Here is a 13,886-nt window from a genome sequence, read left to right on the forward strand (position 1 = left end):
GAGCAAAATCAATGCCATGATGCAGGAAGCTCCAACCCTCTCATACACCCAAGCTGCCTCTGCCCCAGCAGAGCACCTTCAACCATTCACCAAACAGCTACTCGTCAATACAGCCAGTGTTACCACATATCAGCTCCACATCAGTGACAGAACCAGCGGAATAAGGGCTAGGGAAGTTCTCTTCATTGTCATCCTGAGCACAGGGAAAGCCACAAAAAATAACACCTTGTGTATGTAAAAGGCAGGGAGAGGGGACAGGCGGTTACCCTCCATGCAGGTAATAGGCAATGCCAGGGGGAGGTACCTGATAAGCTTTGCTAAAACTGAGTTGTTGGGGATTTTTTGGTGGGGTTTTTTTTGTTGTTGTTAAAAAAAGGCACTTTAGGTTTGGAAAGCATGCCATACCCATTGTTATTGTGGCATAAATAACGCCCTCAGTAACCTGCAACCCTGGCCTGGGTCCAGCTGCAGCAAGCCTACCAAAAAGACCTGCACAATCAAAAGGAAAGAGAAAGGGAGACAAAGAGAAAAAGCCACAGATAAGCAAATGCAGAGAACAAGGGCGTCAATCCGGCTGAGCTCCCGGGCTCCCCTCGGCCAGTGAGGCTGTCCCATCCCTACACAACATATGCAAGGTGGAACTTCAAACAGGGACATTTTCAACCCATCCCCTCAAACAAGGCGATTCCCTTTAAAATTGAATCATTGTCATGGTAATTAAAACCAGCCAGGGCAGAGGAGCTGTTTCAGCCAGAATAATTATTGCTCAGTTGGCAGCCACAGCCGCCCCTTGCGCTTTCGCTCCGCTGCTTATCGCACCCTCCAATTATGCAAAGGCGGCGATAACGGTTTAACACATTTCAGCCCGGGAGGGGAGGGAAGGCAGCAGCATTTGCTGGAGCTGTAAAATGAAAGGCAGAGGCGTCCCCAGCGGAGAGGCGGGAATCCTGCTGATGAAAGAGGGACTGCAAGACCCAGTGGACTCGCCTGACTGCTTCATTCTAATTAATACACCCACAGTTTGTTACAGTGCCTCGCACTCCCCACCTCTGATGCTGCACGAAACCTCTATCTCCTCAGCCCATCTGGAAGCTTGCTTTGATGTCCTTTCTTGGCAGTGACCCCACTTATTTTAGTGGTGTTCCTATTTTTGTTTGATTTCACTACGCCCATTTGTTTGGGGACATATGGGTGTCTTCCAAGGCTCATGCTGTAATACTGTCAAAAACAGCATTGGAGACAGACTTATTACAAGATCATGTAGTGACAGGACAATGGGAAACGGGTTCAAATTGAAAGAGAGTAGATTTAGATTAGATATTAGAAAAAAATTTTTTACTGTGAGGGTGACAAGGAACTGGAACAGGTTGCCCAGAGAAGCTGTGGATGCCCCACCTCTGGAAGTGTTCAAGGCCAGGCTGGATGGGGCTCTGAGCAATCTGATCTGGAAGGTGTCCTTTTCCACAGCAGAGAACTAGATGATTTTTAAGGTCCCTTCCAACTCAGGCCATTCTATGAAACATCACCAGCAGCTCCCTGGACTGCTGGCCCCTTCCCTATCCAGCCTGTGGGGAAAGGGGTGAGCACAGAGGGCCTGGGGGGTTACTGGGGTCAGGCTTTGGCATCTTTGGCTAGGGCAAACCCATGCATGTTCAGACTGCCTTTTAGCAACAGCAATCACATCAAGGTCCCAAGGCAGTTTCTAGCAATGAGCATCACTCTGTGTAGGACAGGTACAAGGTTCTATCAGCATCTGATAAGTCAATTTGTGCTTGCTGAAACAAAGGGCAGGACAGGGACCTGCAGGTTTGCCCATGCACCGTGGGACTTGCAGCCTGATCTCAAGGCAAACTGGGGCACCAGCATCCACCCAGCATCGCTGCACAGCCTCCCCTGTGCACAGCACAGCACACTTCACCTTCTCCAGAGCCCCCCAGCCTCCTCCTGCCACACACCTGCTGCTCCACATCTTTCCCTGCTCTTTCTGGCTCAGCCCAAGGCGCCACCTCAAGCATGAAGCTGCCAAAAAGCAGAGACTCTCAGTGACACAATGCTGTCTTCCTTCTCACACAAACCACCTTAAAAACCACCAGCATTGTAGTACACCTGGAGGTTCCTGTGGGAGGGACCTGCTGGGGCCTGCAGAGGGGACCAGTGGCTGAGCAGTCACAGGAGGCAAAGGCACCACACATCTCAGTGGTGAGAGACTGCCTGGAATCCTACATCCCATCTCTGCTGGCTTCACAGGCTCCTATCTACACTTACAGCTGTGACACTGCTCAGTAAAACACTGAACCCACTGGTACAACAGCAGTTCACAGCAGCCCCAGACTGACCCACTGACACCCACAGCTGCCTTATTTTGAGAGTGCTCCCATCATATGGGCTTTTCTCTCTTTTTGCAGGGCTCTGATTTCCCATTTCCTTAGGCATCTGACTGGCCTAGATTTCAGTGGATGGTGGGTGTATTTGCATCTCTGAGCAGCAGGTTACCAAGCAAAAGCAGAGGTGGAAGCTGTGTGTGTGCTTATCGCTCCTGCCAGCCAAGTCTCTGAACTCAGGGCGAGTTTATGGAGCTGCCTGGATAACATAAGCTGGGTATCCCAGCACATGGATCCATGGCTGCACTCCAGCTAATATGGCATATGTCTTTTTATGCCATGGTTCTTAACACATTATCCACTTCCCCAGTGTGCAGCAGGGGAAAAAACCCCTCCGTTTATCTTACAGTGCAGGCAACTGGGACCTCCTGCCATGGGGATGAGGCCACAGCACCCTGAGCTGCCCAAACTGCAGGAGAGGTTCACCTCCTGCGCCCTGTGCATCACAGCCCTCACCTCAAGCCAAACAACACAGAGCATTTCAGCAAAACACGTGGCAGAGCTGGGGGGACCTCTCCTCTGCACATCAGCCATAATGAGCCTGTATCTTTTCTCACCTGAGCTGGGGTCTATATTCTTGTTCACTGCTGTAATGCAGTTGCAGACAAAATGGGATGGTTCAGTCAAACAAAGATCTTTTTACATCTCTCTTGTTTTGTTTAGCACTGTAACTCCTCATGAGAACAGTGACCCATGCTGAGATATGAGCTGTCCTGGAGTGCAAGGTGCTCACAGGCAGTGAGTGCTGTTCAGATACATCAACCCTCGGCCACTTTAAACAGTGGCACAGCTGGTGCTTCCCTGCCAGGGAGCTTCAAAGCTCAGTGGTGCACACTGGGGCTGGAAAGGACTCGGCTTCTCTCACAAGCAGCTCAGACTCAACAGCCAAGGGTTTAGATCCAAATCTTTTATCCTTAACTCACTTCTTTGCCTGCCTCAACTCTCCCCACTCAGCTCTGCCCCACGCCATGCACTCTGCTGCAGACGAGGCTGAGGAGCAGACATCTGCTTCTGCAGCAGAGCGATACAATCTGTCTCATTTGTGCTTAAATGGATTATAAAGCGATGAGAAGATCAGCTCCGCTATCAGTCAGAGGAAGGCAATCTCTCATGAAGGGTGTTCACCAAAAGAAGGATGCAAGAATACATCTTAAAAAGTGAGAATCTGGGAGCTCAGCCTGCATGCAGCCCTCTCCTCCAGAGGGATGGGGAACCCACAGGGGACAGGTGTGGGTGGCACTGCTGAGGACATGGCTGGAGGTGCTGACCCAGGCAGCGAGTGTGTGCAGAGGGAACACACACACTGCCCCCTCACATGGAGCATGGCTTTTTAATCCAGTGTAAAGATGGTTAAACTGCCACAAGAGACAGAGCTGAATAAATAGCCAATTATAAAAACGGTTATCACTCCTCACAGACCAACAGAGCCATGGACTTTGAGCCCCAAGGGGACAATTAGAGCACTAGGACATGAATGCAAGCCACCACAGCTTCACCACTCACTCCTGAATAGAAATTTGTGTTTGACTACAGCTTATCTGCCAGAAAAACATCCAAAGAGAACCTGCAATGATTTTACAGTGATGTTGTATTGACCCAAGCAAAATACTTACTTCTACAGGAAAGTTAAGATTTGAGTAATTCATTAGTCTTTGCTTTCCAACTAGCATGAGATCTGTAGTATCAAGTGTGATGAGCAGCAGAAAACAAACTTGTCACATAAGCTGCAAGAAACGTCTGTGCTTTCATTTACTCATTCTCATAAACCTCAAGTCCTCCATCTCCCACATGAACCCCTGCCCCCCCAAGAGTTTTACGATATACCATTTACAGAGATGTCATATGGCTCAGCCTCTTCATAATATCCCTCTGGGGATTCGATCTTGGGGACTGGAGGTTGTTTTGTTTCGGGAATCTGCAAAACAAATATAGAAAAGAAAAATTATTTAAGGTAAAAACATGTCCTGGAAAACAATGGGGCACTCCTTGTCCTTTGTTTTTTAGCACTCAAGTGCATCCCAGTGGATGAGATCTTTTAGATGTGTACACCAGGATGTGGTACAGTTAGCTCAAATATAAAGAAGTTCTTTGAAATTACTGTATAATTGTGTCATAAATGGTACTTTCTTTCATACTGCTGAAAGCCCTGCAAAGATCAACTCACAGCAGCAATTGCAGCCTACTGGCTTTACCATGAACTGGGGCTTCTGCCTGCTGCACTGACCCCCCCTAAGCTGCTCATCCTCACTGGAGATGATCCCCTGTGCTATGGATTTTTTTATCAGGGAGAACAATTGGTGCAATCTTGGCTTTACACTGAAAGTGCAGCCTGAGCAGTCACTGATCATGACTCCAAGTCTCTGACTGATAGCAAACCAACAGCTAAAAACCTCCCCCTTAGGAGCTATATCAGGAGTCTTTAATTGTGCTCTGAACAAAAAATGAAGGAAATGGATAAACAACACTGATGGAAAATAAGCCTTTGAAAAGAGTCCAAGTTCTGGAAAATCCCTGTGGTGCTTGCCAAACCCCTCCCTAAACACAAGCAAGGACTGGCAGGAAAAACAGCGCCTTGATCCTTTAGAAATACCAACACATGAGGAAAAAAAAGTGAAGTTAAGGAATAATCTTTCTACTTTTCAGGTATTTCACATGTTGAACATGAGAGCAGTCTAAGGCCAGATCAATCCATTTGCAGCATGCCAGTATCATCAAATGCAAGTTCAAAGCTGCCCATCCTGCCCCGGATATTTACACCTGGACATTTACACCTTCCTGCTGCTGGTGCCCAGAAGCAGAAAGGAAGCTTTGAAGGAAAAGGTTTTCTGTCAGCAGCACCCTGGGAAGGAAGCTGCTGAGCCTGTGGGAGTGAGGAACCCTGACCACACCAAAGTCATGCGTCTCTGCTCCCACATGGGCGAGCTGCCCCTGGCTCTGCCAACCTCCCAAACTTCTCTAGTGTTTTGGATCAAAAACTCCTTCTTATGTGGGTCTGCCATATGCTGTGAGCAGACTCTGAGCTTGCATTCTGGAGCCATTCCATTGCTGGAAAACATCTGCCCTCCAAAGACTTAAAGGTTTAGGAACTTGTCCTAATGTGTTAAATTAAAGAAACAAAAACAAACCCAGTCACTCCAAGCTTTACTTAATCCCTTCCTTGGCCAGGGAATGTGTCTGTAATTGCCATCTGTGGTGGCCTCCTGCATGTAGCCAGCTCACATTCTGCTATGACCATAAACAAATTGCCTACACAAAGAAACACTGTGGGTTTATTTGACACCATCCCACAAGTGTCAGGGAAGGGGTTGCTCTGTTTTGTTTTCTACAGACAATGGAAGCCAACAGGGACTAGGTGGGACTGCACCTTAGCTGCCCCAGAAGCTATTTTTTTCTCTTCTCTTTCTCTAAAAGTGTGGAGTTGTTTTCTCTCTACCTTAAGTCAAAGGGTATATATTGTATCATTTAACCATGCTGGCCCTTGCAGAACATGTGGCACAATGAGCATGCAAATATAACCACCTTGGGCATCTGCATCCGCCCCGTGTGACTTTCTCTGTGCATGGCTGTGGAAAGCAAAGGAGCTGCTGCAGAAGAGAGGTCACCAGTGTCTGAGCCACAGCCTGCAGAACTCATTGTTTTAAGGTTGCTTTGGGACAAAGCCAAAGAAATTAGTGGGATCCAGCTGGGCCACCCCTGTTGGGTTGGCCATTGACTGCTGGTGTCAGTGGACACCAGGGACAATCTGCTGTGCAGAGCTTTATCACCAGATTTCTCCTATGTCTCAAAAGACAAGTGTAAAGCAACACCACAGGGTGCCTTAGCATCACCAAACCACAGAAAACTCCACAGAGCTAAAACAGATCTAATCTGAATGCCTCTCCTAAGCTCCCAGTTTCTGTGTAAGGAGTTTACTCCCTCCTCCACCTCTGCTCCTGTCCACACTGGAAGCCGCAAATGCAGATAGGGAAAATCCATTTTCCCACAACAGCAATTTCCACACGTTAAAGCTCTCCCCAGCCCTGCTCCTTGAAGGACACTCAGATACCTCTGCTGCCAACAGCTCACTGACACTCAGATGCTCACAGCAAGGAGGTACATGACTGCTGTATCCAAGGAGGGTTAGTTCTAATGGTAAGAAGGTGGGAGAAGGTCGTTCCCAGCACAGGTCTGTGAGAAGACAGATGGCTTAGGTACCCTTCTCAGCTAAGGTACCCTTCTCAGCTAAAATCCAGACTATCTTTTTCTAATTCCCTCATTTAACTTCCTGATTGCCCAATCAGAAAGCTGGGCTGCACCAAGCACAAGCAAAATACCTTGTGCGCACCCGGCTGCTGCTTCCTCAGTTTTGCTTCCCTTCCACCACTCTGCTGTACTCCTGCCCACCACAAAACCCAAAGCCAAACAACGATTCCTGCTCTGGTCACTGCTCCCAGGCAAATCCAGCTCCAGTACTGTATTTCCAGCCAGCTGTGTGGGCAGAGCCCTCAGGGGTTGGAGCAGCTCCCAGCAGGCAACCACACTGCATCCGGGGGTTTGTCAGCTCATCCCATCCTACCCCCTTGCTTTCCCAGATTCTCCAGCTGACTCCAGCTGAGACATAGCCCTCTGGGTAAAAGTCCTGGGGCCTCACCCTGCCCTCCTTCCTGGGAAAGGAGCAGATCCTTCTTTGTGGTTAATGGATGCACCATCCCATCCTCCTCCATGCCTCCCCCTCCTCCCCATACATATACTCCCTGCCCTTTCCTTTCACATCCTGAAATCCCAGCTACAGCAATTCCTACATTGCATCAACTACTGAACAACATCATCCAGGGTCTCAAGGATGACCTGTGCCTCTCTAGGACAGCCAGGCTGGTTGGCTGGCATGGAGACAACATCTCACTGAAACCTGATGGTGTTTACCTGATTTATAGCTGCCCTACAGAAAAATCCACAGTGCCAGAAACTCCTCCTTGCAGACCTGTGGGCTGTGCAACCAGCATAACATCAGCACCCAATGCAGAGACAGCACCAGGTGCTGCAACTGTAAGCAAACCTCTGGTAATGGCCAAACTGAGGAAGACTCTGCCAGCAAGGGAGATCCTGGTACTTCCCAGGGACCACCCCAGCACCCTGCAGCTGAAGGATTTCTGACTTTTACAAGTTCGTGTCAGCAGTTCAGGCACAGCTGCTTTACCACTCAGGAGATTTCCAAAGCAACAGCCAAGAACCACCGTCACCTTTGTTTCATTGAAAATCTCACTTCTCCTTCTTTGAGCCTGGATTGCCATGCAATGGATATGGGTCTCCCCAGTGGGGAACACAGCCCAATTTTCCCAGTACTCCTGCACACTCACGGGAAGCTCAAGGCTCCCACAGCTACCTGCTCCATCTATGCACAAGCCTTGGGAACCACAGGGGTTTCTGGATGCCCAGCCATCCCAGGCCACCAGCCAGCTGCAGCGCCTGCACCAGCCACACACTGACTTGCAGTCTACATAAAGATGGAACATACAGCTGGAAACCCCTAGTTCAATATTTTATTACTATTTTTTAAATAAAGCTCACCAGGACTCTTTGCCTCACTCACTCCCATGGGCAGAGGTCTCTCCATCCAGCCCTGCTGCACAGTGCATGACAACAGTGAAGCGTCAAGGGGTTCAGATCCCCAGGAAAGCAAAGGATGTACAATACTTACCTTGGGAGGGGGAAGGTCTGGCAGGCTCTTCTGAGGAGGTGACAAATGCAGTCCTGAGTCTCCATTGGTCAAGGAGTTTCTCTGATCCAGCACTGCAAGCCAGAATCACAATTATATTGATGACATGTGGCACCTCCCAGCAGAACACTCGCTACCCTGGGCTGTGCTGGAGCAGCGAGGTGCTATTTCAGGAGGAAGCACAGTGACAATTACAGGCAGGGCTGCAGGGCCACCATGTCATTTCAGGCCATAGCCAGGAATGTGACACTAGGAGACCCAGCAAAAGAGCTGACCTCTGGTTTTAGGGCATGTTTTTCCTTCTGTGAAGGCCAGACCCACTGCTGAGACTTTAAAGGGTCTTGAGAAGCAGCATGGGCAGACACTACACAGTATCTGGAAATTCATGGCACTTTAGTCCTTGTTAGCTCTGATCCTTGCTGCTGTGAGCAGACAGGTTGGTGACTTATCTGCTCCTCTGCTGCCTTTCCCAAAAACTGGACCTAACACCACCAAGCTCCCAGGGCAAATTGCAAAGGTGGCTGTCTAGCTGACTGCACAATGGCTTATAAAAGCCAGCCACAGAGTAATCGCTGCTGAAGAAAGAGCTGCTCTTGAAGCAGCCCAGGCCAAACATGCGAAAGGGCACATGGCAGCACAACTGCTCCAGGCAATCCGTGTCTGCCTCTGGAGGGTCACATTTTCCAAGCAGCTGAATGCAGAGTGATTCAGTAGCTGGAGTGGCACACTGAAGGCTCAGAAAACTTGTGTTCAGCCCCTCTTCCTCCACCACAGAATCCTTGGGTGGCCTCAAACTTAAGTGCCCAAATCCCACGACCTCTGAGATACTGCAGTGCTCGGGAACAAGTGAAGCAAGGCACGAATGGCTGGAAATTTATGGACCTTGAAGGCATTATCTTGTGCAGAGGGAAAGTTCCCTTTTACAGTGTCTGTCGTCAAATACTTTGGAGAAATGAGGCTAAGGTAACCAGATATTGCAAGTCCAGTAAATTAAGTAAGGGAGTTAGCTCCAAAATCTGGAGTGAGCTGATGCTGCAGCTCCCCAGTCACCTGCTGATGCTCCAGCCACATTCCTTGGGCACACACAGAAACCACCAAGACATCACACAGTGCCCAGCAACAGTCAGCACTGTGCTCAGAATATATGAGCAAGAACTTTGCTGCATATTTCTGGGCTTTAAAAATAGAAGTTGAAAACCACATTACTCTGTTCATGGGGCTAGGAAGCCACAATGACAGCTCTGCCCTGCCAGGTTGCAGCCTGCAGCGCCTGGCCTGATGGCACAAAAGTCCAAAACATGTCTCTTGTGACAGATTTCTCCCTTTGATGCTGGTCTCTTGGTCATCAGCACTAGCTGACTTTGATAAGTCATAAGGACATAGAGGTCCATGGATGAACAGACACCATCTCTAAGCAGCTGTTTGCACCCCTCAAGTAGGGCTGCTGGATGCCTTGTAAAGTTCACACTAAAGCAGGTGAGACTGTTCAGAGTAAAGCAGGTGAGCCTATGACAACAACTGATCATGGGGAGATCCACCTACCAAAATACCCCATGATTATACTGCCAGAGTCATACCTGCAGGCTGCTGTTGCAGGTTGTTGGCCTTTTCTGTAAAGGAGCAACAACGTGGCACTCTCAGGGCAGACACCTTCCATCAACAGCAGCTGCTGAGGCCATTGCTACTTTTGTAAGCGCCAAAAACAAGGTTAAGATTTCCTAAAGCCACAGTGGCTATTCCCCAAAAGGGGATTATCTCAGCACTCATGGTTGTCTACACAGGAAACTTTTTAGGGGCCTATTGAGCAGAGAGAATCAGACAAGTCAACTCACATCCACCTGTGTCAGGCAGAGCCTCCCCTGCTCAGCTCCAAGGAGGAGAAATCATTGCAGCAGCAAAAAACACTGTCAAACTCTTCACAAGTGGTGTCCATCTGTCCTTGATTCTCCAGAAAACCTAGCAGTCATCCCACTGAACCTCACTGTGCCAGGAAAATGTTGTTTGATTTCTGTACCAGCAGTTCCTCCTCCTCCTCCCACCAACATTGGAGTATGGGATGGAGACCACAGTTTCAGTCCTCACCCTGCTGGAAACCTGCCCACCTCCATGGACACATGCCCATGTACTCCAGCTGAGGAGCAGAGCAGGATGAGACAGAGCTTTGATTTTCAGGCTCTCTGAAAGAAGAACTGCCACTTTAACCTTCATCCTGACAAGACCCCTGGAAGATGTTCCAGGGTTTTCTGCTCTGTGGTAGCAGAGGGCAGCTATTGCTGTGCCCAGTGTATGAGGACAAGCATCCAATGCCTGCCTTCAGTACGGAGAGTCTACGCAGCAAATGCTGTACAGACCCCTTCCTTCTCTGGCTACATATGCCAGCACCACAAATTACAGGCTGTTTCCTTACTGGGATGGGAGGGAAGGAGTATTTTTCCCTAGATGAGCACTAACACTTTGCAAGTGTCCTCTGATAAAGATGTCTCTCTAAAACCTGGAGTTTGGAGAGAATTTAGAAAAGAGAAGGAAAAAGAAAACCCAGCCAAAATCCTGCTAAAATTCACATCTGTACTAACTGTGCTGCTCTCTGTGTGCTTATCTGTGCTCTCTGTTCTTTGTAAAACTGAATGTTACCTGGTATTTGGGCTAAGAGTCCACCACATCAGTCCCACCTCCAAGACTCCTGCCCCACAGTGCTGACTTCCAGGAGATAGCATCTGGCTCACTGAATAGCCCTGTGGACTTACAGAGTAGAGACTTGCAGTATTTCTCTAGTACATGAGATCAAGTAAATGATGGTGCCTTCATCACCCACAGCAGCAAATTCAATTAATGTGCCACAAAAAGGCACCTCAAAAGCAGTGTTGTGTTCAGCTTAAATCCTTATTGATGAAATTGCAAGCAGATACAGAGAGCAGTCAAATACAGTTTTTGCAGAGATAGCATATTTTGAAGTTTGGAGGTGGGACTTCTGGACCTGATGTACTATCACTTTGGAAAGTACTTCACCCTATGCTGCTAGAGCACACTTGAGCACAGCTACTGTGATGAAGAAACTCTGCAGGGCACAAGAGGTCCTGTTGGCCTCAGCCAGAAAAGTGTTCTCCCCCATCCCATCACAGGCCTTTGATGCACAGACTGGCAGTAGATGAAAAGGGTAAAGGGAGCTGCAGAATCACAAGGAGATCCACATCACATCCCTATCACCAGTGGGCACCAGGGTGCATCTTCTGCTAGACCTGAACCTGCAGGCACAGACCTTTCCATCCAGTTACAGAGGCAGGATCAGGGTGTACACCCAGCTGCAGCTGTGTCTAAGATCCCACACATGTGTCTTAATGACTTCAGCATTTCCAAATAACTCAGAAATTTTACTTGGAATAGGGAGCTTGTTGAAAACAGAGAAAGAGAGAAGTGCCAGGTCCCACAGGGAGTGATGGAGTGGGCAGGCTCATGGCCTTGATAGGGAAAAGTCTGAAATAAAAGAACCTAAACCTAAAAATAAAGTTTCTGAAATTTGCCCTGTGTTTCAGCATGGCGGATGAGTGCAAGCCTTGCTTTATCCACCCAAATGAACTTGCATAAAGAGATATTTCTGTTGCTGCTCAATCATTGGGTGCTACCAGGAAGCTGTGTGATCCTGTTATAGAGCATTACAGCATCACCCAAAGGGCCCTGTCTGGAGATCATGCTGGGCTGCATGTGTAATCTGGGAGGACATCCTGTCTTCAGGGGCATTTGAAGTTAACCCAAATTCAGATGCAGGTAGTTTAAAGAACAAAACAGAGCAAACAAACAACAAACCCCACCACAAAGCAACAAAACCAAAACAACTGCAGAAGTGGAGCAATCCCAACTATTGCAGGACCAGCACATCAACAGCAGGTTGCATAGAGGCATCCTTGTCTCATCCCTTTTGATTGGAAACTCTGGGGTAGGACCAGCCTCTAACTAGGAGTGCACTAAGGACGTGTGTCACTAATAATCGCATTCCACACAATTATCAAGAACAACTTTCACGATGAACTTCAAAGAGGAAGAGCATTTTTAGACAATTATGTTCTTCGCTGCGTTACAAATTCAAAACCTGGCTAATCTAAATTGGAAATGAATATTTTATCTAGGTTTAATTTCTTGGCTTGTACACCACGGAACTCTTGCATCCCTGGGAGATGAAGGTACTCTGCCTGTGCAGATGGTGAGGGTGCAAGCTGTGCCCAGGAACTTGCTTCAGTGATGACACAGAGCATCTGGGCCAGAGCAGAGCAACACAGCAAGAAGACACATACTTTTCGAGGTCTCAAAGAGGTGAAGTGACTTGTTTTGTGGCCAAAGAAAGCATGAAGGCTTCTTTAAATATTTCAGCCACTGGAGCTTCAAGCCTTAGAAGGCAACATTTTTATCCCAAAATAACGACCTCCAAAGTGCTACTTCCAGGAATAACCTCACAGTGCTGGCAAGGACCACTATTTCCAAGAGAATGTTACAAAAATGGCAGTCCTTCCACACCATCAACTGCACCAGCCCTCAGCTGCCAGAGCACCGGAGAGGAAGGCTTTAACTGCGTGTGCCTTCATCACCCTGCTAGACACAATGCAACCATTAATTTTTAGCTCCCTACCTTTGTCTTGATTGTCTTGGTCACCCTGCTGTTTATGGACTGTCACTTTGTTCATATAAATATACTCCTCATCGCCACCTGCAACCAAAGGGAAAAGTGAACTCTATACCCACACATCGCTTTTACAGTGCTAAGTTTTTCCACAAAGACAGATGTAAAAAGTGTCTCTGCTGAGTACATGTGGGGAGAGAATGTTGGTTGAGAAAACGTGCAGGAAAAACCCCAAGCAATAATAAAAAGCTGAAAAAATTAAGTGCTTTATAGTCAGGAAATTCCGTAAGTTAAAATTTCTACTTAAACATTAACTTGGCCAAACAGTACATCCTGTGTATCTTACAAAGTGGATTAAATAAACTTAAGATTTAATATGGAAAACAGAAAGGATCAGGAATCTTGAGAATCCTTTGCTTGTAAAGCTGGACACATAACTATAGTAATTTTACATAAACAATTAGAGGTCACTGCAAAAATAAACTCGGTTTCATTTTCTCCATGTCTCTGCTTCCCACCAGCCTCCAAAAAAATGCTGCTCCAAGACCCTGCAGCAATTCCCATGACAGCCCACTGCCCCATCCATGGTTTTCCATGCCATACCACTGGACTTGGTGTAGACTCGCAGAAGGTCAGACAGGAAGCTTTTCTTCACAACAGCAGTGCTGCTCAAGTTCTCCTTGTCCAGTATCCTCAGAAAATCTTCAAGCTCTGTGAGCAGCTGCTCGAGAGCTACAACAGAAACAGAGACAACTTTTGACAAAGCAGTTGAGTTGTGTGTCAAAAGAGGGCATACATTAATTCCATGTGTTCTGAGACTCTTTGCATTTTTCTGCCCAGAAATAATTCATATTTAATTTTCCAGCTTGAGCCCTACCTCTATTTTTGGAAAGAAAGTGGGTCCCAAACTGAAAAAGTCTCCGACTTCCCTTAGTCTGTTCATACATCAGTGAAATCCTATGTAAGTACCTATTCTTCCAATAGGACTTTTTCCTCAAGTGGAAAACCTGAGGAACTCTGAGCATTTGGGCTGAGATTACATGAAAGCAGCTTGCAAGATCTTGATACCTGCATCGTGAGTCCTGGCAAACATCACTCAAGCCTCATTTGGCTTGGGATCTACCAAAGCCCTGCCTTTTGCTTCCTCTTTCTAAGCCTCCTCCTTGCTTGGGAGGGATGGGGCCCTGGGCAACCTGGTCTA

General features: G+C 47.8%; 1 protein-coding gene across 6 annotated transcripts in view; it reads right to left on the minus strand.

Annotated features, from left to right (window-relative positions):
- Positions 1-13,886, minus strand: part of AFAP1L2 (actin filament associated protein 1 like 2) — a 71,259-nt gene that overhangs the window by 14,486 nt on the left and 42,887 nt on the right. For 3 of the 6 annotated variants that reach the window (XM_064663386.1, XM_064663385.1, XM_064663384.1), the window contains exons 2-6: positions 13,289-13,417; positions 12,695-12,772; positions 8,059-8,150; positions 4,206-4,296; positions 406-489 (exon numbers count right to left, since the gene is read on the minus strand). In XM_064663386.1, the coding sequence (XP_064519456.1) occupies positions 406-489; positions 4,206-4,296; positions 8,059-8,150; positions 12,695-12,772; positions 13,289-13,417 (474 nt within the window). The remainder of the gene's footprint in view (positions 1-405; positions 490-4,205; positions 4,297-8,058; positions 8,151-12,694; positions 12,773-13,288; positions 13,418-13,886) is intronic. The other 3 variants (XM_064663389.1, XM_064663387.1, XM_064663390.1) reach the window with 1 other exon arrangement.

This window comes from Pseudopipra pipra, chromosome 8, assembly GCF_036250125.1.
Source record: "Pseudopipra pipra isolate bDixPip1 chromosome 8, bDixPip1.hap1, whole genome shotgun sequence".
Lineage (NCBI taxonomy): Eukaryota > Metazoa > Chordata > Aves > Passeriformes > Pipridae > Pseudopipra > Pseudopipra pipra.